Below are 27,699 nucleotides of genomic sequence, written 5' to 3'. Positions count from 1 at the left end.
GCGGGCCGGGCCTAGAGGGGTGGGGGCTAAAGGGGCGGGGGCTGGGGGGGGCAGTGGGGCTGCGGTCCCCACCCGTCCGGCGCTGTGGCTGTGGGACAGGGACCGGGGGTCTAAGTGACCAGGGGCAGGATGAGAGGAAATGGCCTCAAGTTGCACCAGGGAGGTTTGGATGCGGTATCAGGAACAACCCTGTTCAATGTCTTTATCAATGACCTGGATGAAGGCATTGAGTGCACCCTCAGCAAGTTTGCAGATGACACTAAGCTGGGAGGAAGTGTGGATCTGCTGGAGGGTAGGGAGGTTCCAAAGGGATCTGAACAGGCTGGACCGATGGGCTGAGGCCAATGGCATGAGGTTTAACAAGACCAAATGCCGGGTCCTGCACTTGGGGCACAACAACCCCATGCAGTGCCACAGACTGGGGGAAGAGTGGCTGGAGACCTGCATGGAAGAGAAGGACCTGGGGGTAATAGTTGACAACTGACTGAACATGAGCCAGCAGTGTGCCCAGGTGGCCAAGAAGGCCAATGGCATCTTGGCTTGGAACAGAAACAGTGTGACCAACAGGTCCAGAGAGGTTATTCTTCTGTACTCGGCACTGGTGAGACTGCACCTTGAGTACTGTGTTCAGTTCTGGGCCCCTCACCACAAGAAGGATGTTGAGGCTCTGGAGAGTGTCCAGAGAAGAGCAACAAAGCTGGTGAGGGGGCTGGAGAACAAGCCTTACGAGGAGCTGCTGAGAGAGCTGGGGTTGTTTAGCCTGGAGAAGAGGAGGCTGAGGGGAGACCTTATTACTCTCTACAACTACCTGAAAGGAGGTTGTGGAGAGGAGGGAGCTGGGCTCTTCTCCCAAGTGACTGAGGACAGGACAAGGGGGAATGGCCTGAAGCTCCGCCAGGGGAGGTTCAGGCTGGATATCAGAAAAAAATTCTTCACAGAAAGAGTCATCAGGCACTGGCAGAAGCTGCCCAGGGAGGGGGTCGAGTCACCTTCCCTGGAGGTGTTTAAGGAATGGGTTGGCGAATTAGGGACATGGTTTAAGGGTGTGTTAGGAATGGTTGGACTCGATGATCCAGTGGGTCCTTTCCAACCTGGTAATTCTATGATTCTATGATTCTAATTCCGTCACTGACAGAGCGGTAAAGCCCTGTCAGAGGCTGCCCAGGGGCAGCGGGGGAGGCTTCAACCCTGGAGGGGTTCAAAGACCCTATGGATGTGGCACCTAGGGACATGTTTTCACAGGCATGGTGGGGCTGGGCAGCCGGTTGGACTGGACGAGCTTAGAGGGCTTTTCCAACCTCAATGATACCATAATTCTCTGTTTCTAAGATCCCCCTCATTCCCCAGGCTGTCACAGCAGGACAGGGCATGGATGTCCCACTGGATCTCTGGGCTGTCACTGCAGGACAGGGCACAGACCTCCCCCTGGGTCCCCAAGTTGTCACAGTGGGACAGGACATGACCATTCCCATCATTCCCTGGTCTATCACCATGGGATAGGGCATAGATGTCCCAGTTGCTCCCTGGGCTGTTGCTGCAGCACAAGGCATGGACACCCTTGTCATCCTTTTGTTTGTCACCATGGGAAAGGGATGTATCCCTTGTCACCTGTCACCAAGGACAGGGAACAGACCTCCCCCTGCGTCCCTGAGTTGTCACTGTGGGACATGTCCACCTCCATCACCCCCTGCTCTGTCAGGCCAGGGTGCTGCACAGATGTCCACCTCATCCTCTGGGCTGTCCCCATGAGGCAGAACAAGGATGTCCCCCCATCCTGGGTCTCTGTCTGTGGGACAGGGCACAGACGTCCCCCTGGTCCCCAGCCTGTCCCCTCATCCACCCCACGTTCCGGCGCTGTCACTGCACAGTGGGGCACATGGTATCCCCAGACCAAGGACCACCCATCACCACCACCAACATGAGAGGGGGACAGGGACATGGGAAGGGGAAATGGACACGGGATGGAGCCAGAGTCCTTTAAAAACTTGTCCTTTATTTGTCTGTTGGAAGCGAGGCCCTCGCAACAGGGCGTCCCACACAGCAAAGTGAGAAATATGAGGAGACCAAGCCCCTCTGCCCGCGTCCCACCGGACTGGGGCAGCACAGGGAGCTGGGGGGGTAGGGGGTCCAGGGTGATGGGGACAGCCCCCTCGCACAGCCCCCCACTGCCAGGACACACCTCCTTCCAACACAGGGTGCGCCTCACCTGCACCACCCCCCCCGGGTCAGCTCTGGGGCTGGGGTGGGGGTGACACCCCAAGGACCCCCCTGGTCCCCCAGGGAGCGATAGCACCAAGCAGGGCAGCTGCTCCCCACCGTTTATTCTGCGCTCCCTGATGGGACGGAGAGGCTGGGAGGGGAACGGGCCCTCCTGGGAATGTGGAGCTGGGAATGGCCCCGGGATGGGGAGGTCCGGGCTTTTTGGGAAGGGGGCTCTCTCAGCTTTGCTTGGGTTTTTACATTCTGGACCATGCAGTAGCACCAAAGTTCATGAGGTCATCGGTGATGGCAGGATTACTTCCGCTTCCTCCCGCAGTATTTCCCTTGTGCGCAGCCCACACCGCCTGCAAGGGCAGAAGGGATACAGGGGGTGAGCCCCCTCCTGCACCCCCGACCCCTGGTGAGGGGCTGTGAGAAAGGTGCAGGAGCTGGGTTTCCTCAGCAGAGCTCACCTCTAAAGCCCAGGGCACCAAGGGCTCCTCCGAAGGTCTTGGGGGGCTTCCCTGCAAGGAGGGAGGCAAAGAGAGGTGAGCGGGACCCCCACCCCGCTTGAGGTCACCTCACCCCAAAAAATACCACCCCCCTCTGTGGGGAATGGACACTCACCACCGAATCCCAGCTGGCCGGCAACCCCACCTGCAAGGAGAGTGAAGCTCTCAGAATCCACAGGCACTCACACTGCTCTACCCTGAACTCCCGGGCTCAGCCCCATCCCCTGAGTCCCCGCCCAGGCCGTGTCCCCATGCTCCGTGGGCTGCGCGTGTCCCCATGAGCCACCCCCGGGACTTGCCCAGGAGCCGAGCTGGGATGGTACCTGGAAATATTGGTGACACGCCGAAACCGGGAACACCGACACCTGGGAAAAAAGTGACAGCCAGTGACAGCCAGTGACAGCCAGTGACAGCAGTGCCACCCTGCCCAGCTGGGGACACCCTGCCTGGGGATCCTTGATTGCTGCAGGGACAGGAAATGCTGCAAAAGCCCTGTCCCCACCGTGGCACCCGCCCGGCTTTGGGGTGCTCTCACAGGCAGTGGGGTGCCCAGTGGGGACAGCTGGGAGACAGTGGGGACAGTGGCTGAGTGGGGACAGGAGGGTGTCAGTGGGGACAGCGGGGTGCCAGCAGGGACAGCGGCTGTATGGGGACAGCAGGGTGCCCAGCAAGGACAGCTGCCAAGCAGGGACAGCAGCTGGGTGGAGACAGCAAGCAGGGATACACATGGAGCAGTAGGGGACACCATCCCACTCCAGCACTCACCTGGCTGCAGCCCCCCAACACCAAAACCTGCAGGATGGGAGATCTCTGGTGAGAAGGGGTGTACGGATGGGGATGGGGGTGGGTGTTCTCCCCTTCCCCCAGACAGAGCAGCCCCCGGCTCCTTACCTGGCTTTGGAGGTTTCCCAGCTCCTGGAAACAAGGCTCCTGTGTCAGAGAGGGGCGTCAGTGCAGCCCTCACTGCCCCCACAGCTGTAGCCTGAGCCTGCTCTGAATCCCCAAGCAGGGACTTGCAGCTCCCGTGTATTGGGGACGCGGCATAGCACTGTCCCCTGTCCCCTGTCTCCTGTCCCCATGGCACCGCTGATGCCATGACCCTCAGGAGCTGTTCAGTGCTGGCACTCCTTTCTGATCCCACCCCAGGAGCTGGGCAGGTGTCAGACACAGGGCACAGGGCACGGTGACAGTGCGGGAGGGGACAAAATTGACCCTGCATCCCATAAATGCCCTTGCCCTTCTGGTACTCTGCCAGCATTCTGCTGCTGCTCTGCTTCCTGCACTCCAGCCCTGGGGAGCCCCGATGCTGGGGGCAAACATCACTCACCAGCACCAAGGCCACCAACTCCAAGGCCACCAACTCCAAGACCACCGACTCCAAGGCCACCTAGGATGCAGAGCCCAGGTAAGCACAAGCAGGAACAGGCAGCAGGGCAGTGTCTAATCCGCTCCTCACCCAGCCAGATGCGTGTCCGTCCTTCCACGGGCAGCCCCCACTCCTTCCACACCCTGGGAAAGCATCCCTCTGCCTCATTCCTCTGCTCTCATCCCTCAGCTCCTATCTCTCTGCCACCACCCCTCCTCCCCAACATCCCCATCGCTGGGACTCAGCTCCTGCCAGCACCTACCTGGGACACCGCCGACCCCTGGGAGTCCAACCCCAGGAACACCTGCCAGAGAAAATCCATCAACCCATGTCCCCAGCAGCTCAGCACCCACAGCTTGGGGTACTGTCAGCCAGACTTCGACCCACTGAAGTGGCCCTGACCCCCATCTGGGGGGTTTCCAGCCCCATCTGAAAGCACCCACAGCAAGAGGCCCTGGCCCAGGTTGCCCAGAAAAGTGGTGGCTGCTCCATCCCAGGAGGTGTTCAAGGCCAGGTTGGATGGGGCTTGGAGCCCCTGATCCAGTGGGAGGTGTCCCTGCCCGTGGCAGAGGGGATGGAACTGGATGCTCTTTAAGGTCCCTTCCAACTCAAACCATTCTAAGACCTGGAGAATGCTCACCCTCTGCATGACGCATCGCTCCAGGCACGTGCAGCACAGGAGACAAAAGTCCCGAGTGAGTCAAGGGGAGGGGACATTGGTGGCACTTTACACCTACAGGGGACAGCATGCCACCTCCCATGCCTGGGCCACCCTCTGCAAGAGCACCAGGGATCACACAGGGGACACGAAGCAAGACCAGTCCCCCAATGGCCACGTGTGGAGGGTACCCAGTGATAGTCCACGATGGACTAGGGCAGGAAGACAGGTGCACGTACCAAATTTGGGAGGTTTGGCACCAGGCTGCACCCCTACTTGGGGGATGCCTGCAAAGTGAATGAGGACACCATGGTTAGGATGGTCACCCCCCCACCAACATCCCATGTTCGGTCTGTATCCCCCCCACCACCCCTCTATGTGTCTCAGTGGCTTTGGGCATCCCTGGCCCCCACTGTCCCCAAGCTGTTGTCCCCAGGCCGGTACCCGACCGGGCTGTGATGGAGCACGTACCTGCCCCAGGGAGGATGCCGGTCCCTGGTACCCCCACGCCTGGCACCACTCCGGGCACAGCACCAACACCAGGTGTCACTCCTGGCACTCCAGCAACACCAGGCACCGCGCCAGGCACTGCACTGGGCACCCCTCCGACCCCGGCACCTATGGGAGAGAGTCAGTGAGCACCACAGAGGCAACTCTGGGTGATCTCCATGCTCTCACAGGTTGATGTCCCTGGTATAAAGTGGCCACCCCCAGCTCGCCCAGACCAGTCTGTGCCAGTCAGGGAGAGCCCTGATGCCCACTAGGTGGGCAGGGTTGCCTGCAGCACGCTGAGCTGCAAGCAATGGTCTTCTCCATCCAACTCACCGAATTTGGCTGCCTTTGCTGCTGCTTTGGCTGCTGCTGCAGCTCCAGCCCCTGAGTAGAGACAGCAGAGGGGAGCAGTGTCACCTGGGCGATCCTCTCCAGCAATGCTGGGCAAACCACATTCCTTCCACCTTGTCTGCATCCTCCAAGGGATGACCATGAGTTGATGGAGACCACTGAGGTCCTCCTTGTGCCTTGTCCTGCCCCCGACCCACCCCTCCACCAGCTAGGCTGCCAACACCACCTGCCTTCTTCCTCCTCACCTGGGACAGCTCCAACGCCAGGAGCCAGACCACCCACTCCAGGAGCCAGACCACCCACTCCAGGAACCAGGCCACCTACACCAGGAGCAAGGCCACCTACGCCAGGAGCCAGGCCACCTACGCCAGGAGCCAGGCCACCTGCTCCTGCAAGGAGAGAGGAAAGGGTTGAGGCTTCAGCTCAAGAAGAGTGTTGGTAGAAGGAGCTGGGTGGAAAGGCATGGAAGGCTGGGGTGGGCAGGTGGATAGTAGGGTGGATGGATGGACAGACGGAAGGATGGACAGATGGATGGATGGATGGATGGTGGGATGGATGCATGGATGGATGTGAAATGGTTGGATGGATGGTGGAATTGATGGATGGATGGATGGTGAGATGGATGGATGGAGATGCAAATGGATGGACAGATAGATATTGAGGTAGCTGGCTGGCTGGTGGTGTGGATGGCAGAGTGGATGGACCAACATATGAGAAGTTTTACGGATGAACCTCAGACTCTCCATGCAGACCAGTTCTCTAGAGAGCATATTCCCTGACACAGCCAGGACCTCATCACATGTAGAGCCCCATGGAGAGCTCATCCCTTGCTCTGACCCACAAGGACCCTGCACAGTGCCAGGCTTCACCGCAAGATGAGGAGCGGTCTGGGGTGGGGAGGAGGCAGGACATGCAGGATAGTGCTGGAGAGATCCCAGCTTACCATACTTGGCTGCTTTGGCGGCAGCTGCTGGAACTCCAACTCCTGGGGAAGAGGGAAAGTGTGAGGGGCAGCGATGGCCATGGTGGTGACACCAGCACCCTGAGCTGGCACCACCAGAGACATCTCAAGCATCCCTAGAGATCAGCTCACCAGGTACCAGGCCGGGCACGCCAGCACCGGGCACACCAACTCCAGGCACGCCAACGCCAGGAACACCAACTCCTGGCACACTGACACCAGGCATACCAACACCAGGCACGCGCCCAGCTCCTACAGAGAGATCCAAGGCTGGGGCTGAGCAGGCAGGGGTCCCACCAACCTCCCCATCACGGACAGAGCCAGGGGTCCCCCACCCTGCCCTCCTTCCCCCTCCCTCCCCAGGCAAGGTTGATGGTGACTCACCGAACGCTGCGGCTTTCGCTGCAGCCTTCGCTGCTGCTGCAGCAGCATCTGGTGCACCCACTGCAGGGACGGACGGGACAGTCAGGGGAGCCACAAGACCAGCACCACCCAATCAGCTCGCACCAGCCCATCCGCTCACCTCCAACGCCGGGCACCACGCCAGGAACCCCAGCAACACCGGGCACACCGGGCACGCCGGGGACTCCAGGCACACCAGGGACACCGGGAACACCAGGAACACCAGGAACACCAGCAATGCCTGGAACGCCAACGCCAGCTCCTGCAGGCAACAAGAAAGGAGAAGTCAGGCCTTGTTGCAGCAACAGTTGAAAGGTGGGACCATATCCTAGGTCTGCACTCGCTATTAGGCTGTGATAAGGAGAGCATCCCACTGCCTCATTCCAGGAGAAATGAAATTCCTTTACTGACAGAGTGGTGAAGCCCTGGCAGAGGTTGCCCAGGACAATAGTGGAGTCTCCATCCCTGGAGGGGCTAAAGAAACGTGGCCATGGCACTTGCAGACAGGCTTTAGCAGGCATGGTAAGGTTGGGCTGCCGGTTGGACTGGATGAGCTTAGAGGGCTTTTCCAGCCTCAATGATTCCATGATTCTATGCACAGCAACACAAGGGAGAGATCAGTCCTTTGCATCCCAAGAGGCTCCAGTGAGGGTAGTAAATCTGCTGTTCCAAAAGAGAGGCCAGGAAGTCACCAGCACAGGGGACCATGATGAGCCTTATCATCATGGGGGCTTCAGATCATCCTCATCATGGAGAGACAGAGCCTTGCAGCCAAACAAAGCAGGCAGAAGTGGCTGGTGGCCCCCAGTGACTACCTCGAAGGGCTGAGTGCCTTGGACACTGGCCAGACTGGGAAGGTGCCCAGAGCAGTGACAGCACTTGTTAGTGGCACAAGGACAAGCACAAGGTCACTTCTGGAAGGGCTAATGCCAGCGTGGTTGTCCTCAGCAGGTCTCAGCAGGCCCCTTGCACCCCAGCACAGAGCACACTGCGATTAACATGTCATTGCCAAGTTTCTCCCTAAATCCCATCCTTCCCAGGGCACGTGGTGGGATTTTTTTGCTTCCTGATGTGAAAGAAAAATGGAACACATGGCCAGCAATGCTTTAGCCCTCAAAGGAAAGCTGCCACCCATCAGAGCCACTTCCAGGGGACTCCCAGGGCTCTGCAGTGATAGCATGGGAGAAGGTTCTGGGACCTGGCCATGTCACCCCTGGAACTGCCTCTTGAAGCAGCACACAGACCCCCGAGTCCCAGAGGGCACCTCAGGGCCACTTCTGCCTCATTTCTAAGTCCAGGCACCAGCTTCCCTGCTGCTTGGCCATGTCCCTCATCATAGAATAATGGAGCAGTTTGAGTTGGAAGGGGTCTTTAAGCCCATCCAGTTCCACCCCTCTGCCATGGACAGGGACACCTCCCACTGGATCAGGTTGCTCAAAGCCCCATCCAGACAGGCCTTCAACACCTCCAGGCCTGGGGCAGCCACCACTGCTCTGGGCAACCTGGGCTCCTCCTTGCTGGAACTCCCTTAGGGGAGATTTTCCCTGCTGGGCACCTGGATCTTGCTAGACCAAGTCAGATACACTTACTGAATCCCATCAGGTTTCCGTAAAGCGGTGACCCTGGGCAGAGGTTCCTTTTCCAGGGATCTCTGCCCACCTGGGCAGTGAGACTGAGCCCGTGGGCACTAGACCCTGGGTCAGGTCTGCTGCTGGAAAAATGGATTTGGAACAAAACCCAAGAAGTCAAACAAGGTCAAAAGACATGAGTTCGGTTTCATCCATTCAGCTCCTTGAAGCAGCCTGCAGGGACCCAGGGAGGGAGAGGGTCCTGCCCTGAGGATGAAGCCAAGTCCAGAAGGTGGAGCTGGGAGCTGGGCTGGGCTCATCCCATCTGCTTCTCCATAATGAGTCCTCAGGAGTGATCCTCAGGGAAAACCCTCCTGCCTGGGGGCACCCTGAGTGCCGCAGGTGGGGAGGGTCAGCAGGGCTCCCTGGGAAGCTGCTGGGGAGTCCTTGCACCATGCAGCACGTACCATATTTAGCTGCCTTTGCTGCTGCCGCCGCTGCTGCTGGCCCACCAACTCCTGGGGACAGGGGAAAGAGGGACGTGAGACACCAGTCCCCACACCCTGCACAGAGCAGGGCAGTGGGGACAGGGCTCCTGGGAAAGTCACCTGCCACCCCGGGGACGCCTCCAACACCAGGCACCAAACCAGGGACACCGCCAACACCGGGCACGAAGCCTGGGACACCGCCGACCCCGGGCACTGCCCCTGGAGCTGGAGGGAAGCAGAGCAGAAAGACCCCCGTGAGAACATCCTGTGCCGCTGGTGGGATGGGGTCTCCCCCTTGTCATGGGAGGCTTTGGGCCACCCAGCTTTGAGCTGTGCTCTCCACACCTCCTGAACCTGCTGCTCAGGCAGGGCATCCCCAGCTCCCCACATTAAATACAAGGTTCTGGAAATCACACGGTAACTCAGGAGCTTGGGGACCCCCAAGGTACCCTAAGGAGGTGGTGGAACATGCCAGCTGCTCCCAGGGCTGACACCTTTCCTCTGGATGCTCCAACGAGTGATTGCTCACTGCTCACATTTCTCCCATGAAACAGCCAACAAGAGGAGCAGCAAACATGAAGTCTGCATCATGAGGGGATCCCTTCACTAACAAATGGCAGCTCATTAGAGGCACCATCTCCCTGGGCTCCCTGCTGGAACCCCGTGCAGCTCAATCACTTCCCTGATGGAGGAGCCGCTCATAGTGGGGCTGTACAGACCTGTGCGAGGCTGTGCTGTCGCAAGGCAGCTCACAAGCCCTCCAGACACTGCCAAAAAAGCTGCTTTGTGCAAACCAGGCTTTGCTTTGGCCGAAGTGGCTGTGGGAAACCGCTCCCCATCCAGGGGTTGAAGCTCCTCTGCAGCCCCAGGGGAGGTTTTGCAAGTCACTGCCCTTCACCAGCAAAAGCTGCCGGCTGAGCAGAGTGGCATCATCTCACCTTGAGCTTTGGGCAAGCACTTGCTGGAGCTGGGACAGGGGGTTCGGAGAGCACCCCAGGAGCTGGGGCAGGTGACTGGGAGACCACCCCAGGAGCTGAGGCAGAGGGTTCACAGAGCACCCCAGGAGCTGAGGCAGGGGTTTGGAGAGCTCCCCAGGAGCTGGGGCAGGGGTTTGGAGAGCACCCCAGGAGCTGGGGCACGGGGTTTGGAGAGCACCCCAGGAGCTGGGGCACGGGGTTTGGAGAGCTGCCCAGGAGCTGCAGCAGGGGGTTTGGAGAGTACCCCAGGAGCTGGGACAGGGGGCAATGTGGCAGGCAGGAAAGCCACAAAACCCCTGTCACTGAAGCACAGCTCAGCCACAGCCTGAGAATGAACCAAGCCCAGGGAGCTGCCAAGAGAGCCAGCAACTCACCAAAAGCTCCTGCCTTCGCTGCCGCCTTCGCTGCCGCCTTTGCCGCTGCTGCTGCTGCCGCCGGCCCTCCAACTGTCAGGATAGCCGGAGAGAGTGAGGAGGAGGGAGGCACGAGGTGACCCTCCCCAGGCCCCAGAGCTGAACCCTGACACCCCCTCACCTCCAGCTCCTGGCACAACACCAACACCGGGTACCACTCCAGCTCCTGGCACGACACCCACACCGGGTACCACTCCACCGACTCCCGGGATGCCACCAGCCCCAGGCAGGACACCGGCTCCTGCCACAGGGGAGAAAGGGATCATCAGCTTGGCAATGCAGGGGTACAGTCAGCGTGTCCCAGCCTGGGATGGAGGGAAGGAGCAGCTGCCCGCTGGGAGGCGGGTGACGGCTGTGCCCGCAGAAGGCAACTCACCATATTTGGCTGCTGCTTTTGCTGCTGCTGCCTGGGCTCCAACTCCTGGAGAAGGACACGAGCAGCCGCTGAGGTCCTGAGGCCATTCCTGCCTCAGCTCCCCCACCCCACAGGGACTCAGGGGACTAGTCCCCTCCTGCCAGTATCCACCCCTCTCTCTTCTGGGAGGAGATCATAGAATCATAGAATTGCTAGCTTGGAAGAGACCTATGAGATCACCAAGTTAAATTGTACCTGTCCACCACTAAAACACATTCCTAAGCATTTCATCTGTCCATCTTTTAAGCCCCTCCAGGCATGGGGACTACACTACCTCCATGTACAGCCTTTGCCAGTGCCTGAGAACCCTTGTGGTGAAGAAATTTTTCCTGATGTCCAATCTGAACCTGCCCTGGCACAACTTGAGTCAGTTTCCTCTTGTCCTATTGCCTGTCACTTGGAAGAAGAGACCAGCACACACCCCACCACAACCTCCTTTCAGGCAGTTGTAGACAGTGATGAGGTCTCCCCTCAGCCTCCTCTTCTCGAGGCTGAACAGCCCCAGGTCCCTCAGCTGCTCCCAGAACCCCTGGGCTCCAGACCCTTCCTCAGCTCCGTTCCCTTCTCCAGACACACTCCAGCCCCTCAAGGTCTTTCTTGGAGTGAAGGGGCCCAAACCTGAACCCAGGATTCGAGGTGCAGCCTCACCAATGCCGAGCCCAGGGGCATAATCACTTCCTTGCTCCTGCTGGCCACGCTGTTTCTGATTCAGCCACTGTCAACCAACACTCCCAGGTCCTTCTCCACCAGTCACCTTTCCAGCTGCTCTTCCCCAAGCCCAGAGCATTGATGGGGCTGTTGTGTCCCAAGTGCAGAACCTGGCACCTGGCCTTGTTGAACCCCAACCCGTTAAACGATGCGCCCCTCCAGGCTGCTCCCGGGGTGACACTGCCACCCTGGGGCCACCGGACAGCCAGGTAGTGCCCAAAACCCCATGTGAAGACTGGCAAAGCGACCAAGGTGCCTGGTCCACCCAACATGCCCATGCCAGTCCCTGTCCTTGGGCTGCCTGGGAAGGGGGCGTACCTGTCCCAGTGGGGTACCCTGCCTTTCCTCCTGCTCCCAGCCCGGCTCCTATCCCACCGGGGCCGAAGCCTGCAATCACAAACAGAAAGGCAAAGCCAGGTCAGGCACCGGCCCTAGGAAGGGGGATGGGGCAGATGGAGCAACTCCCTCAGCCCAAAGGATTTCCCACAACCGGTGGTGAGGAATTGTTGTAGGTGCCAGAGCCAGCTCCCCCCAGCTGAGATGCCAGCTCAAGCATCACTGAGATGCCAGCTCAAACACCACTGCCCGGAGCTAGCGGCGATGTAGGATGTACCCCAGCAGAGAGCAGCCAGCCGGAGTGCCTGCAGATCCACAGCTCCCAGCTCCATGGGATGTCAGGTGAGCTGGGTTGCTTCCAGCCAGGTCCACAACGCAGGGCAAGGTCCCACCTCACCCTGGGAGCACGACCGCCTCACTCCACCCGAGGGGTCAGTGAACGCAAAGTCACAACAGCAGCCAGCAGAGCCACAAGGAGCTACGACCACGGAGCAAGGGCTACGAGCACTCACCATAGGGCAACTTACCCGTGCTGTAGGGCAATCCATAGCCACCTGGAGAGGAGAGAAGGTGGCGGGTTAGCACCTGGCTGATGGTGGCCGTGCCCCTTCTGCCTCGTGGTGTAGCCCCTCTCTGCCAGCCAGCTCTGCAGCAGCAGCTCCTTCCACTGGGACAGTCGATCCTCCAGCACAACCCCTATCACATTGCCAGGCCAGGGGATGCTCTTCTCCATCACCTCAGAAGCAGCAGCTCCAAAAAGAGCCGCTTGCTCTCAGACCTGCACCCAGGGCTGCAATGCCCAAAGTCAGTTTTCCAGGAGCCTCCAATGATCCTGCCTCAGTGGGGCTCCCGCGGGAGCCCTGCGGCAAGAGCTGTACCCAGCTGGCTGCACCACAGACAGCTTCAAATGGAAGGTTTTAATTAGAATCAGGGCTCAGGAGCTTCTGCTGGAGTGTGACCTTGTTAGAAGGTCAGCACAACGGGAGGGGGAGGGATTACAAGCAGGAACATGAACATTGCAGGTAGGGAAATGTCTCTCCTTGCAAAAGAGCAGGATCCCACCACTTGGGATGGCACAGGGACACCTGTGACTCATCGGAGACCACCCGCTTGGGAGCCTGCAACACTGAGCTCCCATTACTGTTGGCAGCGGACTGAGGAGGGGTGATGGGCTGCCACATCCCCACCAGAGCCACCTTGAGCAGCGCATAGGGTGGAAGGGGTCTTGCAACTTAGTGATGAGAGTGGGATGCTGTCCTGCAGCCAGGACAGCATTGCTCATGACAAAGCATCTCCTTGAGCCTGGGACACCATCCCCTCCCACCAGCCAGCATGTGGGGACCAGATTTCCCTCCGCCCTGCCAGGCTGTCCCATTATGTTCCACGCCAGCACAGCATTGCTGGAAGGTGGAGACTCTCCAAGCTGCGGTGTCTGTGAGCTGTGCCAGGTGTCCTGCACTTTGGTGACCTCCCTTGCCCATCCTGGCGCACCTCATCAGTGCCTCGCTCACCCCAAAGCTGCAGAAGGGTCCAGCACTGGGTGACATGCGGGGAGGTGATTCCAAGGGTTGAGAGTCCAAGCTCTTGGGTCTCCAAGGATTTTGTTGGGTCCAAGCCCAGCTTCCCACCAACCCCACGGTGTGATATCAGCCCCCAGCCCGGGCTGTGTGCATCCATCCTGGAGTGGAGATGCCACCAGTGCCACCAGGGCACTCAGGACTGATGGGGACACTGGCTGGCATGGAAACGGCTTCGCACAGACTGATGCCACATGGCTAGGCAGTGGGGAGCAGTCCTCATCCCTACAGCATTGGGTGGGATCCCCATTTCAGCCACGGCTTCAGGCTGAGCCTTCGGTGAGTGGGGTGGCCCTGGGGCCACCTCCTGAGCAGGGACAGCACAGAGCAGGAGCTGGCTGGGGCATTGGGAGCAAAGCGTCTAAAAAATGATACTTTCTACTGAACACACGATTTTCCCTGCTGTCCCCTCTTGAGCTAAACCCACTCGGACGCAGTGCAGGTGGCACGGGGATGTGTGGGCCACCCGGGGCTGTCTGCAGCATCACACCAAAAGCCTCAACAGCCAGCCCAGTGTGTCCCCACGCTGCTGGCCTCAAGCCCTCAGAGGTGACAAGCTGGCATCCCCGAGCACTCTGGCTGCCAGGCAGCACCCAGCAGCTGAAATCCCAGCTGAGAACACCATCACTGTCCTGCTGCTCCCCTTGACAGAGGTAATGCATTGATGGGGTCCTTGGCCAAGGGCACGGGTGTCCTACCTTGATTTATGTAACAAAGACTCCTCAAAAAAAGTGGGTCAGACGGTAGCGGAGCCCCACCTGGCCCCACTAGTGGGGCTGCTGGGGGATGGAGCCAGGCGCAGTGGTTTGCTTCCACATTGGGCACCCCATGAAAGGCGGCTGGGGAGGCCAGACAGTATCCGATGGCAGCAGAGCTGAGGCACCCTAATGAGTGTAACTCTGCCTCGGCGGGAGGAAACCAGATCAGGCCAAGAATTTCAGCTGCCGTTTGTGGCCATGGGCCCCAGTGGGGGGGAAACTGGCAGAGCTGCTGGGGCTGGCGCCCGTGCTGGGATGTGAGTTCCTCCCGCCACCAAGGCTTTGCTGCCCACAGCAACCTGTTCCAGCAAGTGGGAAAATACCTGTGGATCTTCCCTCTCCCCAGCACCCCAGAGATGCCGGTCCCTACCCAGACAGAGCTGCCCTCCTCCAGAGATGCTCTTGGAACCAGCAAGCTGATGTGTGGACCTTTGGAAGGCACAGTACTCAGTCCTGGCTGCCAGGCACTGCCTGTCCTGCCACTGTCCTTGCGTGGACACAGTTGGCTGGAGACAGGCAGAGCTGGCACTTCCTCAGGGCTGGGAGGTGGAGGTCCTGGAGCAACCCAGCCTGGGAAAAAGGGATGCTGAGCACCCCCATGCTTCCCTGGGCTGGGGCTGAGCTTCATCTGGGTGGGCAGTGAGGAGAGATACCTGCCTGGTGCTCCATTCTCACTGCTTGCCTGTGGTTGGTGGCCTTGGCCAGAGCTTCCTGAGCCAGGACATCTGCCCCAGGCGGCTGGCCAGCAATGCCCAGCGCAGCCCCAGGACCCTCAGAAAGCAGACAGTCCCCATAAGAGCTGTGCTGCATGCCAGAAGGAGCCTGCAGGGATGGCCTGGGGTGGCCTGTCCTAAAGTGGGTACCCAGAACATGCTCGTTCCTACCTTATGCCAACTGAAGAGAAGCACTGTATTATCCTCATGGGTTGGGGACAAGACCAGCTGCCTGCACAGCTGTGCTGGGCTCACTTGCCAAGCACCCCTTGCTCTGCCCTGCAGTCCCAGGGCCAGCACTGGCACTGCCAGGTCCAGGGGACCCAGGGCCACCACAGCCCAGCCTTGGGGAACGGCGGGTCCTTCTTCTGGAACTGCCAGAGGTCCTGCACCCCTAGCCCCGCTGGCTGTGGCAGCTTACCTGGGAGCTTAGGAGCTTTGATGGGATACCCCAGAGGGACACCGGGCTGCTGACCTCCAAAACCTCCTAGTCCTGCAAAGCCAACAGCAGACTCTCACCTGGAGCCTGCGCCCAGGCTGCCACCAGTCCTTACCAGAGGGGAGTGCCTCAGGGCACCCCAGGAGAGGAAAGCAGGAGGCTTCGAAGCCCTGAGGCATCTTCAGGCATGAGGAGGCCACAGCTGTGATGAAAAGGCTTGGGAAGGAAAGGAATGGTGGGCGAGAGAGATGAGACACTCACCCGGAATTCCTGCAAAGGCTCCTGCTCCTAGGCAGAAACACAAAAGCACCCATGTGAGCCTCGGGGCTGGTCCTCAGGGCCCAAACTAGTCTGCATTTGGACTAGTTTGGACCCTGGGCACAGCCCAAGGTCAGCTTCACTTGCCCACATGCCTCGTGCGGCTGTGACCCCAAAAGATGGGATGGAGCCAGCCCTGGACCTGCCCTCACCCCGGCATCCCTAGGGATTGAGGATACTTACCTGGACCTTTTGGCTTGACTCCAGCACCAGTGGGCACCCCAGGCAGCACCCCTATGCCAGGGAAGCGGGCACCTGTGGCAGAGACCAGACGGGCAAAGTGAGCATGGTGGGGCATCATGGCATTGCTGGTAGCCAGCTCCCAAATCCTTGTCCCCCAACAGCTCCAACCCTTGCATCCCAGGACAGGGTACCCCCATCCTACAGCGGCTACCTGGGACCCCCCATGACAGCCTCCCCACACCCCCCAGGCAGAGCTGCTGGGGAAGATCTGGCTCCAGCCCTGAAGCTGCTTCTGCTTGGAGGCCCACGCAGGAGTTCGGGGTGCCTGCATGGTGCACGGCACCCCTGAAGGGGTCCCACCTGGGACAGCAAAGCACCAGCCTCGGCCATTGGCACAGCCAAGCCCAGGCATTGCTCTCTGCTCTGGTGATGTGCAGCAGCTTCATGTGAGCTGGGGCTCTCTGGGGAGTGAGAGAAGGGGGTCCTGCAGGAGCAGCAGGCAGTGCTTTGTCCTTGTAGTCATTTGGGTTGGGGTTTTGGTATCGGGGCGCTTTTTTTTTTTTCCTTCTTTTGGTTTGTTTGTTCTCCCTTTTACAACTGTCTTTCATTATAACTCACACGTTTTCAGACATAGAAAAGACATTCCTGACCAGCAACATACTTCTCCTTCTGACAATGTTGAAACAGCTTGTTTTCACAAGTTTTCCTCCCCCAGGTTACTTTGCAGTGAGGAATTCCTCTCCTCCTGCCACCTCCTCCCCCTCCTTCCCATGCTGCCTTTGGCTGGGCAAACTGGCCCTGGCGTGGCCCCTGCCAGCTCCTCTCCTGGCGCTGATGCCGCCCACTCCAGCAGAGCTTGGCTCGAGACCTCTGGAGACAATGGGTCCCTCGCCTTCGGTCTGGTGGAAACATCCCTATGGCCCCAGCTTGGAAACTGCAGGCAGCAGCTATAGGGTGGGCAGAGATGCAAACAGGCCGGATGCAGACTCTACAAGACAGGGTACTCTGCCTGTGTGGGCTGAAGAGGTGGCACTGTGCCCAGGGTGCTGCTGGCCACGAAGCTATCAGCTCAATCCAGGCACCTCTAGGAGGTCAGGGTGCTGTTGTTGGGGTGGGGACTGCAGCTCACCTGCGCCAGGTAGCACGCCACCTGGGAAAGCTCCAGGAATCCCAGCACCTGCCAGGCAAAAGAAAGGCAAGCGTGAGTGTCTGGATGGAGCCGTTCCCCATCCTGGCCCCCTGCTTTGGGGCCGTGCACCTACCTGGTACTTTGGGGGGTTTCGCTGCTGCACCAGCTCCGGGCTGCACCCCGCCCGGTACCACCGCACCTGCAGGCAGCAGAAACCCCCTGAGCCCCGGCACGCCAGCTCCTGCCCACCCTGGCAGGCATGGGGACGCATCTGCCCTGGGCTCGACTCTGCTGGGGATGAAAGGTATTTCCTACCTGGGGAGACCCCGAGGCTGCCAGGACCACTGCTTCTACTCACACCACCAATGCCAGCACTTCGGGCATTGGGAAAAGTGGACCAGTGCGAGATGCCACTACGGGTGACCAGAGCAGCACCAAAGGGACAAGCCCAGGACAAGGACAGCTCTTGAGGGGCAAATTAGGCACCTCGAGGCAGCACTGGGGATGGATCCCTCAGACCTGGGCACAGGGATATGGCAGCTTGGTGACCTCCACTCCTGGAGGCTTAGGCTTGGCCAATGTCCCTTTCTCAGTACACCAAGATGTGCAAAGGCCCCTCTGCATCGGTGAAGATCCATGCGACAGCAGCACCTTCTGCTTGCAGTTACCCAGCAAAAGGTGTCCATGCAGCCCGGAGGACACTCGGAACTCCTGGGGACTGCCCAGGCCCTGGAATTGCCTTGACTGGCATCATTGCCTGGCCCAGCATCACACCAGCCACCCCCAGCACTAACCAGCTTTGGCAGCAGCCTTGAGCGCAGCAGCAGACGCAGCACCAGGGAAGGCGCCTCCTGGGAAGACGCCTCCAGGAAAGAGACCTGCAGCACCTGAGGGGAGGAGAACAACCAGCATGAGCATACTCAAAAAGTGGCCAGCAAGAAGGTGTCCCGCCATCCATAGAGGCTGCGGTGGGTGCAGGGGGTGGGAGCCGTGTGGGCTGCGCAGGGGCGAGGGACTGGTGTTAGGCTGCGCAAGGCGGTGGTTAGCAGGCGCCGACCTGTCCTGCACTGGCATCCCTCCCTGAAAATAACTGCTCCCATCCACAGCCCACCCATCACCAGTCACGGCTAGGCCACCCTGAGGTGTCACCATCTGCTGCACATGACAGTCCGCTGTCACCCTGGGCAGAAGTTCAGGCCACATGCAGGCACTGTCCCCCCACTGCAGACCCCGTGGGGACCCTGTGCCCCTCCTCGCCTATTGCTACATGTGGTCACCCAACTGTGGGTGATGTTGTGGTGTTGGGACCACCAGGCTGCCTGCTGATGAGTGTGGGTCCCTCAGGTCTAGGAAGGATGCCCAGCCCAGATGGGGCACACCACACAGGAGAGCACCTGATGGGGACAAGCCACATGCTGTCCTCAAGGTGACTGCCTGGTGTCTGGGGACACTGCCCTGGTCACAGCCTGCAGCAGGGATCCATGCTCACCTGGTGGCAGCCCAAGTGGGCCGAGTCCCCCAAGGCCTCCAACCCCTGGAAAGAGAAGTGGGGTGAGGGGAGGACATCCGGAGCCAGAGGAGTGCGAGTGTCCCACCCACACCATCGTGGAGGAGCAGAAGCCTGGCCCCGGGGTGGGCACGGGAGCAAGGAACAAATGAGCCCACCAGCATCTAGGACCCCATCCCATCCCTTTCTGCCTCACCCACCCTCCAGCCCATGAGGGGACAGAGCTGAAATGTTTATGGCTGAGGAATGAATCCCTCTGGCTCTGGCCAGCTCTGTCTTCCAACATCTGGGGCCAATCAGCCCTTGCTCCCTCCAGGCGCAAATTCCACTGCCTTTGGCTCAGGGTTCGGACACCGCTCCGGCTGGGGCTTCGCGCCCGCGTTTGGTTTTAATTACGCCAAAATAAAGGGCCTTGTTTTTCTTTCCACGAGCTGAAATCTGAGTAAAAGGAGGTTGCGGGCCCCCACCTCAGGCTGGTTCTCCTGCTGCGCAGACAGGCTGGCTCAGGGGCAGCAGGGTGCCCTTGCCCACCGAGCACCCCTGCGATGGTCAGGGAGGGGACACCAGGATCTCGGTCTAAAAGAGCATTTCTCTCTTGGGCCTCGATGGGTACCAGGCATCTCCTTCAACACCACTTTTGGCCCCTGCAGAGTCGGTCCCTGCTGTCCCAGCACCTCCCAGCCATGCCTGGCACTTCACCACGCGCCACGCTTGGTGTCCTTGGGCTGTGCATCGTGGAATCATGGAATGGGTTGGGTTAGAAGGGACTTCAAAGCCCATCCAGTTCCAACCCCCTGCCATGGACAGGGACACGTCCCTCTGGATCAGGTTGCTGAAAGCCCCATCTTTCCTCACCTTGAGCACCTCCAGGGATGGGGCAGCCCGGCACTCAGAGCACCATCCTGCCAGCATTTCCCCTCTCTCCCGTGATGCCCCCTCTTGCTCTCTCACGTATAGGCCAGATAAACCCCAGCACAGGCAGAAGCTGCTTGGCCATGAATGTGGGCAGGCAGAGGTGCTGCCAGTTTCCCACAGGCATCAGCTCCCAGCAGGGTTGAGCGAGCGTTAGCCAGCTTTGCAGCTTCCCGAGGAGTTTTGGCACAGGTCTACGGGCAGCAAGCACCCCAAAGGGGGCTGGGGGGAGAGGGCAGAGCACCCCAAAAGTGGCTGGAAGGAAGAAGCACAGCGCACCTTCTTCTGGGAGGAAGAAGGGCAGTGAACCCAAAAAGACACTGGGGCGGTGGAGAGGGCAGCGCACCAAAGTGGGCCACGAGGGCAGAAGGATCCTGTGAAGCTGTGAGAACTTGGCAGGAATTAGCGTGGCAGGGCTGTGCCAGCTGCTGTGGGTCCAGGGTGGGGTGTACCCTTGGTCACAGGGGAGAAACATGAAGGCAACGGGGGTTCAGAAATATCCTGGCCACTGGCACGGCCAGAGATGGCAGGAGAGCCATGGAAACTGCTTACCTGGTTTGGGAGGTTTAGCTCCAGCCCCAAGCCCTAGGGAAGGGCAAGTGCAGAGGTGTCAGAACTATCCTTCCCCTGAGCACCCCCACAGGGTGTACATCGTGCAGGATGGGGGCAGCAGAACCCCGTGTCCCCACAAGGCAGAGGGTTCTCAGCACTTACCTGCTCCCAAACCTCCAACCCCAGCACCTGTGAGCAATGGCACAGCATTAGCACCCACCCCTGGGCACCCCCCCACCCCCACTCAGGCCCCTGGGGTCCATGGGGACATAGAGAGGGTCACAAGAGTGCAAGGGGGTAAGGCATTCCCCCTGAGATGTCCCCAAGCTTTTGGCTGAAACACTGGGGACAGGCAGTGACCTCTGAGCAGCTCCTGTGGTCAAGACTGGGCAGAGCGTAGGTGCCAGCCCTGGGCTAGTGACCCCCAGCCTAAGCCTGCCCTTGCCACCCAGTCCTGTCCCCATGCCATAGGGCTGGCACAGCCACCCAAGGCTGAGCAGCCAGAGAGGTTGTCCCCTTGTCCCCTGACCAGAGTTGGCAGGTCCCAAGCCCTCTGTACTGGCTCAGAGGTAACCGGGGACCTGCCCCATCCCTGCGAGCAGGGTGATGTTCCCAGCAACAATGCCTGGACCCTCTTACCTGGGAAAAAGCCTGCTCCTGGGACTCCCCCTCCTGGAATAGCACCAGGGACCCCTGTGAGAGAAGAGACCCTCATTAAAATCCTCCCGGTGATCCCAGTGTGTCCGGCAGGTTGGGGTGGGGGCACCCCCTGGGATGGGAGCTGCTCCCTGCAGAGTGGAATGCAGAGCCCTGGCAAGGGAGCTCAAGGGCAGGTCCTTGCCTTTCCTTGCACACCTCAGTTCCCCTAGTGTGACAGTGGCGACAGGGTTTGGAGGTGTCCCTGCCAGGACCCCAGGAGGGTGTATTGGCAGAGGTGTCAGCAAGACCTGGCTCTGCATTAGAGGGAGGGACACAGGGCTGGCACGGAGCAGGGCTGGCTGGGGTCCAGCTCTGCTTCTCAAAATCTGTCCTGTACCACAGCCAACACCATTTCCATCGCCTCCAGCTTCAGGTGTCTCTGCGGAGACAAGTCCAGGTGTGGTCATGCATGGGAGGTGACGCCATCCCAGTTCATCCCCCATGCTGGTCCCAGCCAAGCATGGGCACACTTGGCCGTGGTTGCCCCATGCCCCCCCCCGCCCCAACCTGCTGAGCTGTCAGTGGGAAAAGCCAGCCCAGGCCAGCGGGACTGAGGTGCTGGACTGCAGGGACAGTGCTCAGACCCCTTGGAAACACCTGCACATCTCTATTTATCTCTGAGAAACTCAGATAAGTACCCAGGTCCCATCACTTTCCAGGGCATCCAGAGCTCATGCTCAGAGGCTTGCTCAGACACCATGGCAACGTTTTTGGCTGTTTAAGACCCTGGCAAAGCTCTGTCTCCTGTAGACCACCACGCAGCCACCCCCTGCTCCAGCAGGGCCAGGCACAGGATAGAGGCTGGCAGATGGATTAGCGCTGCAAAGCAGTTGCAGTGCAGAGGAGCGTGGTTTGGAGCATGGGTTTGGCACTGGGCAATGCGTTTGCTGTGGGGTTTGCAGTGGGATTGCAGGGTAGTTTGCAGGGCTTGCAGAGAGGCTAGCAGGAGGATATGGAGGTGGCTGGAGGCATGGGCAGGGCTGCTTGAGCCAGCACTCCTATGGCAGAGCTACACCCAGTGGTCCTACCTGTTCTGGGCAGAGGGGATGGACCTCAGGGTGGATGGGCACTGGGGACCCTGTGGTGGCAAGGCTGGGACTTGAGCACCTGCTGTCCTGCTCCAAGGTGGTAGTGGTCTCCCCAGAGCCCTGTCCCAGGTGGGGGTCTCAGCACCCTCAAAGATCTGCGTGCTTGCAGTGCTACAGCCCTGGCAGCATCACCACAAGCTATGTGGTACCCAGGGGCTGGGCAGGACAAGCAGGCAGCAACATGGGCACATTGGACTGCACATCATCTCCATCTCTGATGTGGTGCAAACTCTGGGGTTCCCCTCTTGCTCTGCCTCACACCCCCTGCTTCTTCACCCCAACAGTTGCCTGCCGCAATGTCGCAGGGACAAGGGTGTCCCCTGCTCACGTGTCTTCCATCCCCCAGGGATCCTGGGATGCACCCCCAGCCCAGCTGCACAGAGGGACTGGGCACTGGGACACATCCACATGCATGTCAGGACACACATGTGTGCAAGAGGCTGTGCATGCCCAGGAAATGTTTGGACATGCTCCCTGGCAGGATACGCACCCACAAACCTGCCGGGATGCACATGCAGGTGGAGAACCCCTGCCACGACCCAGCCCCTGTATGCACCAGCGATGCCAAAGGGCACGGCTCAGCCCTGCACACCCCAATACCACCTCTCAGGGCCCTGTTGGGTCTCAATCTGGCTCCGGAGCAGCCGCTGGCCCTCGGAGTGGAGGGGATACATGCTTGGTCATGGCTCCGGCTGGCCAGCTCACCCCTCCGGCACTCCACAGCCTGGCCCGGCTGCAGGCCAGGGGTTTATGGAGCAGCTCCTCTTCCCGGCACATTCCCCCGCCCACACCCCCCAGCCTGGAAAAACAAATCCCAGCTTCTTGCCTGTTTCCAAACAAACTTGGAGCATCCATGCATCGCCCGTCCTCCCCCACTCACTCTGCTGGGAGGGGATGCCCCGCAGCTGTTGGAAATGAAAGCAAGCAGGATGGGCAGGATCTGGCCAGGGACCCCCGCACCCAGGGCTAATGACCATCCCCAGCCACCAGCCGGGGGCCCTGGCCTCAGCCCCCATGTCCAGGCAAGGCCCCTGGTGGTGCGGTGATGCTGGGCACCCCAGGACTGGGGCTGAGCCGCTCTGCCCCCTGCACAACTGCTGCCTGGTAGAGACTCGCAGGAAGTTGGGATGAGGCAGGATGGTTCCCGATCTTCCTGGGGTGCATGGGGACCCTGGAAAACTCCAGGTGATGCCTGCCTGCAGCCACAAGTGCCACATTCAGCCCTTCTTCGGTGTCACCCTCCTGGGTGCTGTGGAGCCTATCAGGGGTTCCCACTGCGGTGCCACTATCGCTGCCCCCCCCCCCCCCCCCAAGTTGCTGTTGAAGATGTTTTCCAGGCTGCATTGACCCTGCCAGAGCCAGGCTTGTCCTGGTGGGGAGGCAGTGCCTGCTGCGGGCACTGCGAAGGAGCACCGGGAGCTCTGACCTGTTCGGCTCTCCCTCTGAGGATCAGCCCCAAGCAGCCCAGTTCATCCCAGCAACACCTGTCCCACCCCTCGGCTGCGCCACTGTAGGTGTTGACATCAGCCCACGCGCTTGGCACTGAGGCCACACCAGGCTGCAGCAATCACTCTCTGGCCAGGCTCTGTCCTTCCCCAGCTCTCTCCTTCCCCAGGAGCCCCTAGCCCAGCTCAGGCTCTGCTCCCCAGCTCAGCATGCTCCTCCTTGGCCTCTCTATCCTGCATTCCCTTGATGCATTGGGGAAGGGGAAACTGAGTCACACATCTCCCAGCTCTGCAGGAGCTCTGGACTGCCCCTGCTCCAAGCATGCTGGGACTCTGGGAAGGGTTTTCTTTTTCTTACCTCCCACCTTGGTCCCAGGGCCAGGGCTGGCTATAAGACTGCAGAGCAGGGGCTGGTGCCCAGCACCCCAGCACCCACCCCGAGGCCGCCTTCGCAAGAGGCACGAGAATTTACATTCACACATGCAGCCCCCACTGCAGTCAGGTTTAACCCCTGGAGGTGCTCAGGATCTGGTGTGGAACCTTATTTATAGAAACTGGACTTCCTTCTCCACAGTTCTGTCCCCCAGGTCACTGCAGTACCCACACTATTCCACCACCTGCACTGTTTCCGATCGTTCACTCTTTGTATCAGCTGCACCATTCCCACCTGCACTACTGCCTGCAGCTCTCTTTACAAGCCAGAAATACAGGTGTTTTCTCTATTCAGCAGCTTATTTTCCCTTCCTTTCCAGGCTGAGACCGGGATCCACGGCAGGACATGAGCACACCCCCTCACCAAGCAGCCAAACCTCAGACCCGCCAGCGGACCTCGCTGCTGTCCCTGCACCTGTGGGCCACTGCTCCCGCAGGAGGCTCAGCCTGGAACAGCAGCAGGTATTTCCTCTATTCCCTCACACTGCTGTTTTCCTTTTCTTGGGAGAATTGGTTTTGGAAACATGCGGTCTCCAAGCCACTCTGAAGCTGCACAGCATCCTGGCCCGAGGTTGCTACTAGCGTGTCAGGGGCAGCCGCGCTCGGGAGCCTGGCCTCTCTCCAGCCCCCTGGAGGCTGCAGCTTTCATCTCGGAGCACTGCTGGACAAGCTGCACCCCACAAGTTGTTTGCAGAGGCAGCAGTCCCAGCAGGTTGGTGCCTTGGGGAGGTGCCTGGCTGGGATGGGGAGATGCCAACCCAGACCCTGGTGGCACCTTGGAGACCCAGGGTGTCCTTGGAGGTTCTCTGTATGGTATGCAGGCTGGGACGCCAGCACGCCTAGTCCCAACCTACCTGCACCCACTTGGAGTCCCTCTTGTTCCCCCTGGGGGTGTCGCTCCTGAGGGTTCTCTGTGCTCAGATGCCCTGCTCCAAATGATGCGACACGCTGCACTTGACACCGTTTAGGAAAACATACGGCAGCTTGCCCATGCAGCAGCCTGGATCTAACCGTACATGTCCCCACAGTGCCCCTCCACTCTGCTGGGGGGAGCGGAGCATCCAGGACCAATCGACCCACTGCTGGGAGCTCCCCGAGTACCACCAGCTGCTGCAAGCCCAGGGATCAGTGCCTTGGCAGGGTCACTGCTCTGAGGGTGACAGTCTGCGTGCAGGGGTGCTTCTCCCTTTCCTCTCTCCACCCTAGGGTCTCTCAAGGCTGGTTTGCAGCTGCATAGGCAGTGTGGGCTGGGGGATGCTGCCCTGAGCCCTCTCCAGGCAGGTGCACCCTGGTCACCAGCCGTGCCTCTGTCCCAGAACAGTTTCCCTGCCGGCAGGGGCACGGCTGAGCCTCCTGGTGTCACACAGCACGCCAGGCTGCAGAGCCCCGAGTCACTTCTCCACAGGGAGGTGTTCCGCGGTGTCCCTATCAGCACTGGGACCATCTCCACAGCCACCTCCTCTGCGAGTTCCTTCCTAAACCAGCAAACACCCCTGGAGACTGAGCCAGGGACTGGAGCGGGGCCAACAGCCCCAAACTGCTCAGAAACTGTTGCAGGATTGCACCCTAAAGTCCTCCTGAGCCTTTCCCAGCTGGCCACCGCTCGAGAACTGAGGAGAAAAGCAACTACGTTTCAGCAAGCCTGTGCAGAGCATCACTGCCAGGGAGGGAGAGCACCCTGAGCTACATCCCATCAAGGGTGGTACCTTGACCCCAAGCTGCAGCTGCCCATGGTCAGGCACTGCCAGCAGCGTGGCTGTGTGGGCAGCTGCCTGACTCAGTGCCACTCTGGGGTCACTGCCCACGCGGTTGGGGCCAGCCCAGCCCATGGTCGGGATGTTGGGAGTCCAGCACACCCAGGCAGAGTGGGGAGCAGCGGGGCACTGGCAGATGCTGCAGGGAGCGGCTCCGAGGACCCTGCCCTGAGCAAGGGGTGGCCCAGCCTGTAGCTGCTGGCTGCCACGCACAGCACTGGCGCTGCCCTCCCCTGCGCATGAGCTCCTGCCCTCTCCCCTCCTCTGGTCCTCAGTGCTCTGGCGCCAAGCCCCACGCCATGGATCTGGCCCTGACCCCACTGCTGATGCTGTCTCGGCCCAACGCACCCTTCCCATGGCATCACAGGGTGTGACCCACCGTCTGGCTCTCCTGAGATCCTGTCCCATCCCTGACCCCGCTGTCCCCACCTTGCAGAGTTTTGCCCAATTTGGTCCTTGTACCGGGCTATAAATCTGTGTTCAGAGCTGCTCTTTCCACCATGAAACACGAGCCGTCCAGCAGGCAGGCACCTGCTGTGCTGGACACTCCAGCTCCATCACGCTGCACCGTGGGACAACGATGCTGCTCTGGATTTTGCCTGCCAGCCCCTACAGCAAGGCTGCTGCGCATGTGTGTGCATGTGCTGGGGGTGTCACACAGCCCTGGCCACCACCATTGCCAGGCTGGGTGCAGCCTGGGAGCCAGGACTGGGGCAGGCACCAGTGGATGGACCCGATGCTGGTGACACATGTGCAAGTGGGACAACACGACTCCAGGCACCCAGAGCCTGTGATTCGTGTGGGTAGAGTTGCTCTGCATCTGTGCCAGCCTGGCAGCCTTGTGTCGCGGCCACACTGCGCAGCAGCTCACATGCACCGTCTACATGATGCACACACGCACGTACAGAGACTGCCTCTGCCCCTCCAACTCCCACCACCATCACACAGGGCGGGGGTGTGCCAGCTCCCCCTGTCCCACACCATCGCACTCCCTAAGGCAGCTTGGTCGTCACCCTGCCCTGGCCCTGCCTGCACCTCCCTGAGTTTTGCGTATCGCAAAGTCTCCGGTGCCCCTGAGCCTCCGGTGTCCCCGAGCCTCTGATGCCCCTGAGTCTTCAGTGCCCACGAGCCTCTGATGCCCCTGAGCCTTTGGTGCCCCCAAGCCTCCAGTGCCCCTGAGCCTCCAGTGCCTACAAGCCTCTGGTGCCCCCAAGCCTCCGGTACCCCTGAGCCTCCAGTGCCCCCGAGGCTCTGGTGCCCCTGAGCTTCCGGTGCCTACCAAGTGTCCAGTGCCCCCAAGTCTCCAGTGTGCCTGAGCCTCCTGCATCCCCAAGCCTCTTCTGCCCCAAGTCTCTTACCAGGATTCAGACAACTGCTTTGCACAGCGGTGCTATTCCAGGACTGCCCCGTGTCAGTGCCCTCGATGACACCCCACACCAGGTGACACCCCACGCTGGGTGACATCCCAGGACGGGTGACATCCCAGGACGTGTGACATCCCACCCCACCCAGGCATGGCACACACCGCCCCCCGGGGCAGAGAGCCCCCCAGGGAGGCGCTGCCCTCCCACCCTCGAGGATGACCCCGCGGCAGGGCAGGGGGACACCGAGCCGGGGCAGGCGGGGGATTCCCGGGGGGCTGCAGGGGGGGCAGCAGCCGAGCCCCGGGGCCCATGCAGGGTCCCTGCAGAGCCGGGGGAGAGGAAGAAGGAGCCTTTGCTTTCCTTACCTCCTTGCTGAGAAGCCGGGAGGATGGAGAAGAGGAGGAGAACTCCGGGAAGGAGGGGTGCAGCTGCCTGCCTTGCCATCTCTTGAAGCAATGCCCCCGTGCTCTCGCAGGCAGTGTGTTTTATCCTAGAGCTGCTTAATTGTTGCTTCCAAGGATGCGAGGAGAAGGAGGGGGGGAGAAGGGGGGGGAGGGGGGGGCTGGAACGAGGGAGGGGAAAAGAAGAGGGAGAAGAGGCACAGGACACTACGTCATGAGGAAAGGGCAAACACACACGAGCCTCTCCAGCCGATTGGGTTGGCTGCTTCCCCCCCTCATTTCCTTATTTTTTTAATTCCTCTCCCTCGCTGCTCGCTCCAACCGAATCCAAGGCAGCTGCCAAACGCCGGGGAGCGGGGGGGGGGGGGGGGGGGGGGCACGGGGGGGCTGCGCCCACCGCCACGGGGCCACCGGAGTGGCACCGGGGGGGCTCGTGGCACCGGAGGGCACTGGGGGGGAGGGGTGGGGAACCTGGTGTTACCGGCGGGAACCGGGGGGATCTGGTGTCCCGGGGGGCACTGGGAGGGGGGAAGGGGGGGGGCTCCGTGGGGCACCGCGTGGAACCGGGCAGAGGGGGGGCCA

At 60.5% G+C, this 27,699-nt stretch overlaps 1 protein-coding gene across 14 annotated transcripts; it reads right to left on the bottom strand.

Moving 5' to 3' along the window:
* Window positions 1-1,979: 1,979 nt before the first annotated feature.
* ELN (elastin) lies at window positions 1,980-27,270 on the bottom strand. 14 transcript variants are annotated; one of them, XM_054085039.1, is made up of 34 exons: window positions 27,082-27,269; window positions 20,574-20,627; window positions 20,097-20,123; window positions 19,935-19,967; window positions 18,453-18,497; window positions 17,758-17,850; window positions 17,097-17,162; window positions 16,964-17,011; window positions 15,835-15,906; window positions 15,595-15,621; window positions 15,316-15,387; window positions 12,374-12,400; window positions 11,829-11,897; window positions 10,764-10,808; window positions 10,509-10,628; window positions 10,349-10,420; window positions 9,118-9,222; window positions 8,977-9,027; window positions 7,063-7,203; window positions 6,924-6,983; window positions 6,672-6,791; window positions 6,522-6,563; window positions 5,824-5,967; window positions 5,561-5,611; window positions 5,207-5,353; window positions 4,975-5,022; window positions 4,340-4,381; window positions 4,039-4,098; window positions 3,603-3,641; window positions 3,477-3,503; window positions 3,035-3,076; window positions 2,827-2,856; window positions 2,673-2,723; window positions 1,980-2,564 (listed from the first exon to the last, which is right to left on the bottom strand). In XM_054085039.1, exons 1-34 carry the CDS (start codon window positions 27,158-27,160, stop codon window positions 2,515-2,517), a joined length of 2,199 nt encoding a protein of 732 aa, XP_053941014.1. In that variant the 5' UTR covers window positions 27,161-27,269; the 3' UTR covers window positions 1,980-2,514. The 14 variants fall into 14 exon arrangements, with proteins under 14 accessions (XP_053941014.1, XP_053941025.1, XP_053941016.1 ...); XM_054085050.1 differs by lacking the exon at window positions 6,672-6,791 and having other exon boundaries at window positions 27,082-27,270; XM_054085041.1 differs by lacking the exon at window positions 3,035-3,076.
* Between the last annotated feature and the right edge of the window lie 429 nt (window positions 27,271-27,699).

This window comes from Cuculus canorus, chromosome 20, assembly GCF_017976375.1.
Source record: "Cuculus canorus isolate bCucCan1 chromosome 20, bCucCan1.pri, whole genome shotgun sequence".
NCBI classification, from domain to species: Eukaryota; Metazoa; Chordata; class Aves; order Cuculiformes; family Cuculidae; genus Cuculus; species Cuculus canorus.
Note: the sequence above shows the minus strand (reverse complement) of the source record. Positions and strands in the feature narration are given on the sequence as shown.

Bases quoted from the DNA above. Each gene is read 5' to 3' on its own strand.
- ELN (XM_054085039.1), bottom strand. From the start codon at position 27,160: ATGGCAAGGCAGGCAGCTGCACCCCTCCTTCCCGGAGTTCTCCTCCTC. The intron at 17,012-17,096 runs GTAGGTGCACGG...TTTGCCTGGCAG, and splicing joins GAAACCCCCCAAAGTACCAG to GTGCTGGGATTCCTGGAGCT. The intron at 6,792-6,923 runs GTGAGTCACCAT...ATCTCTCTGTAG, and splicing joins AGCGAAAGCCGCAGCGTTCG to GAGCTGGGCGCGTGCCTGGT.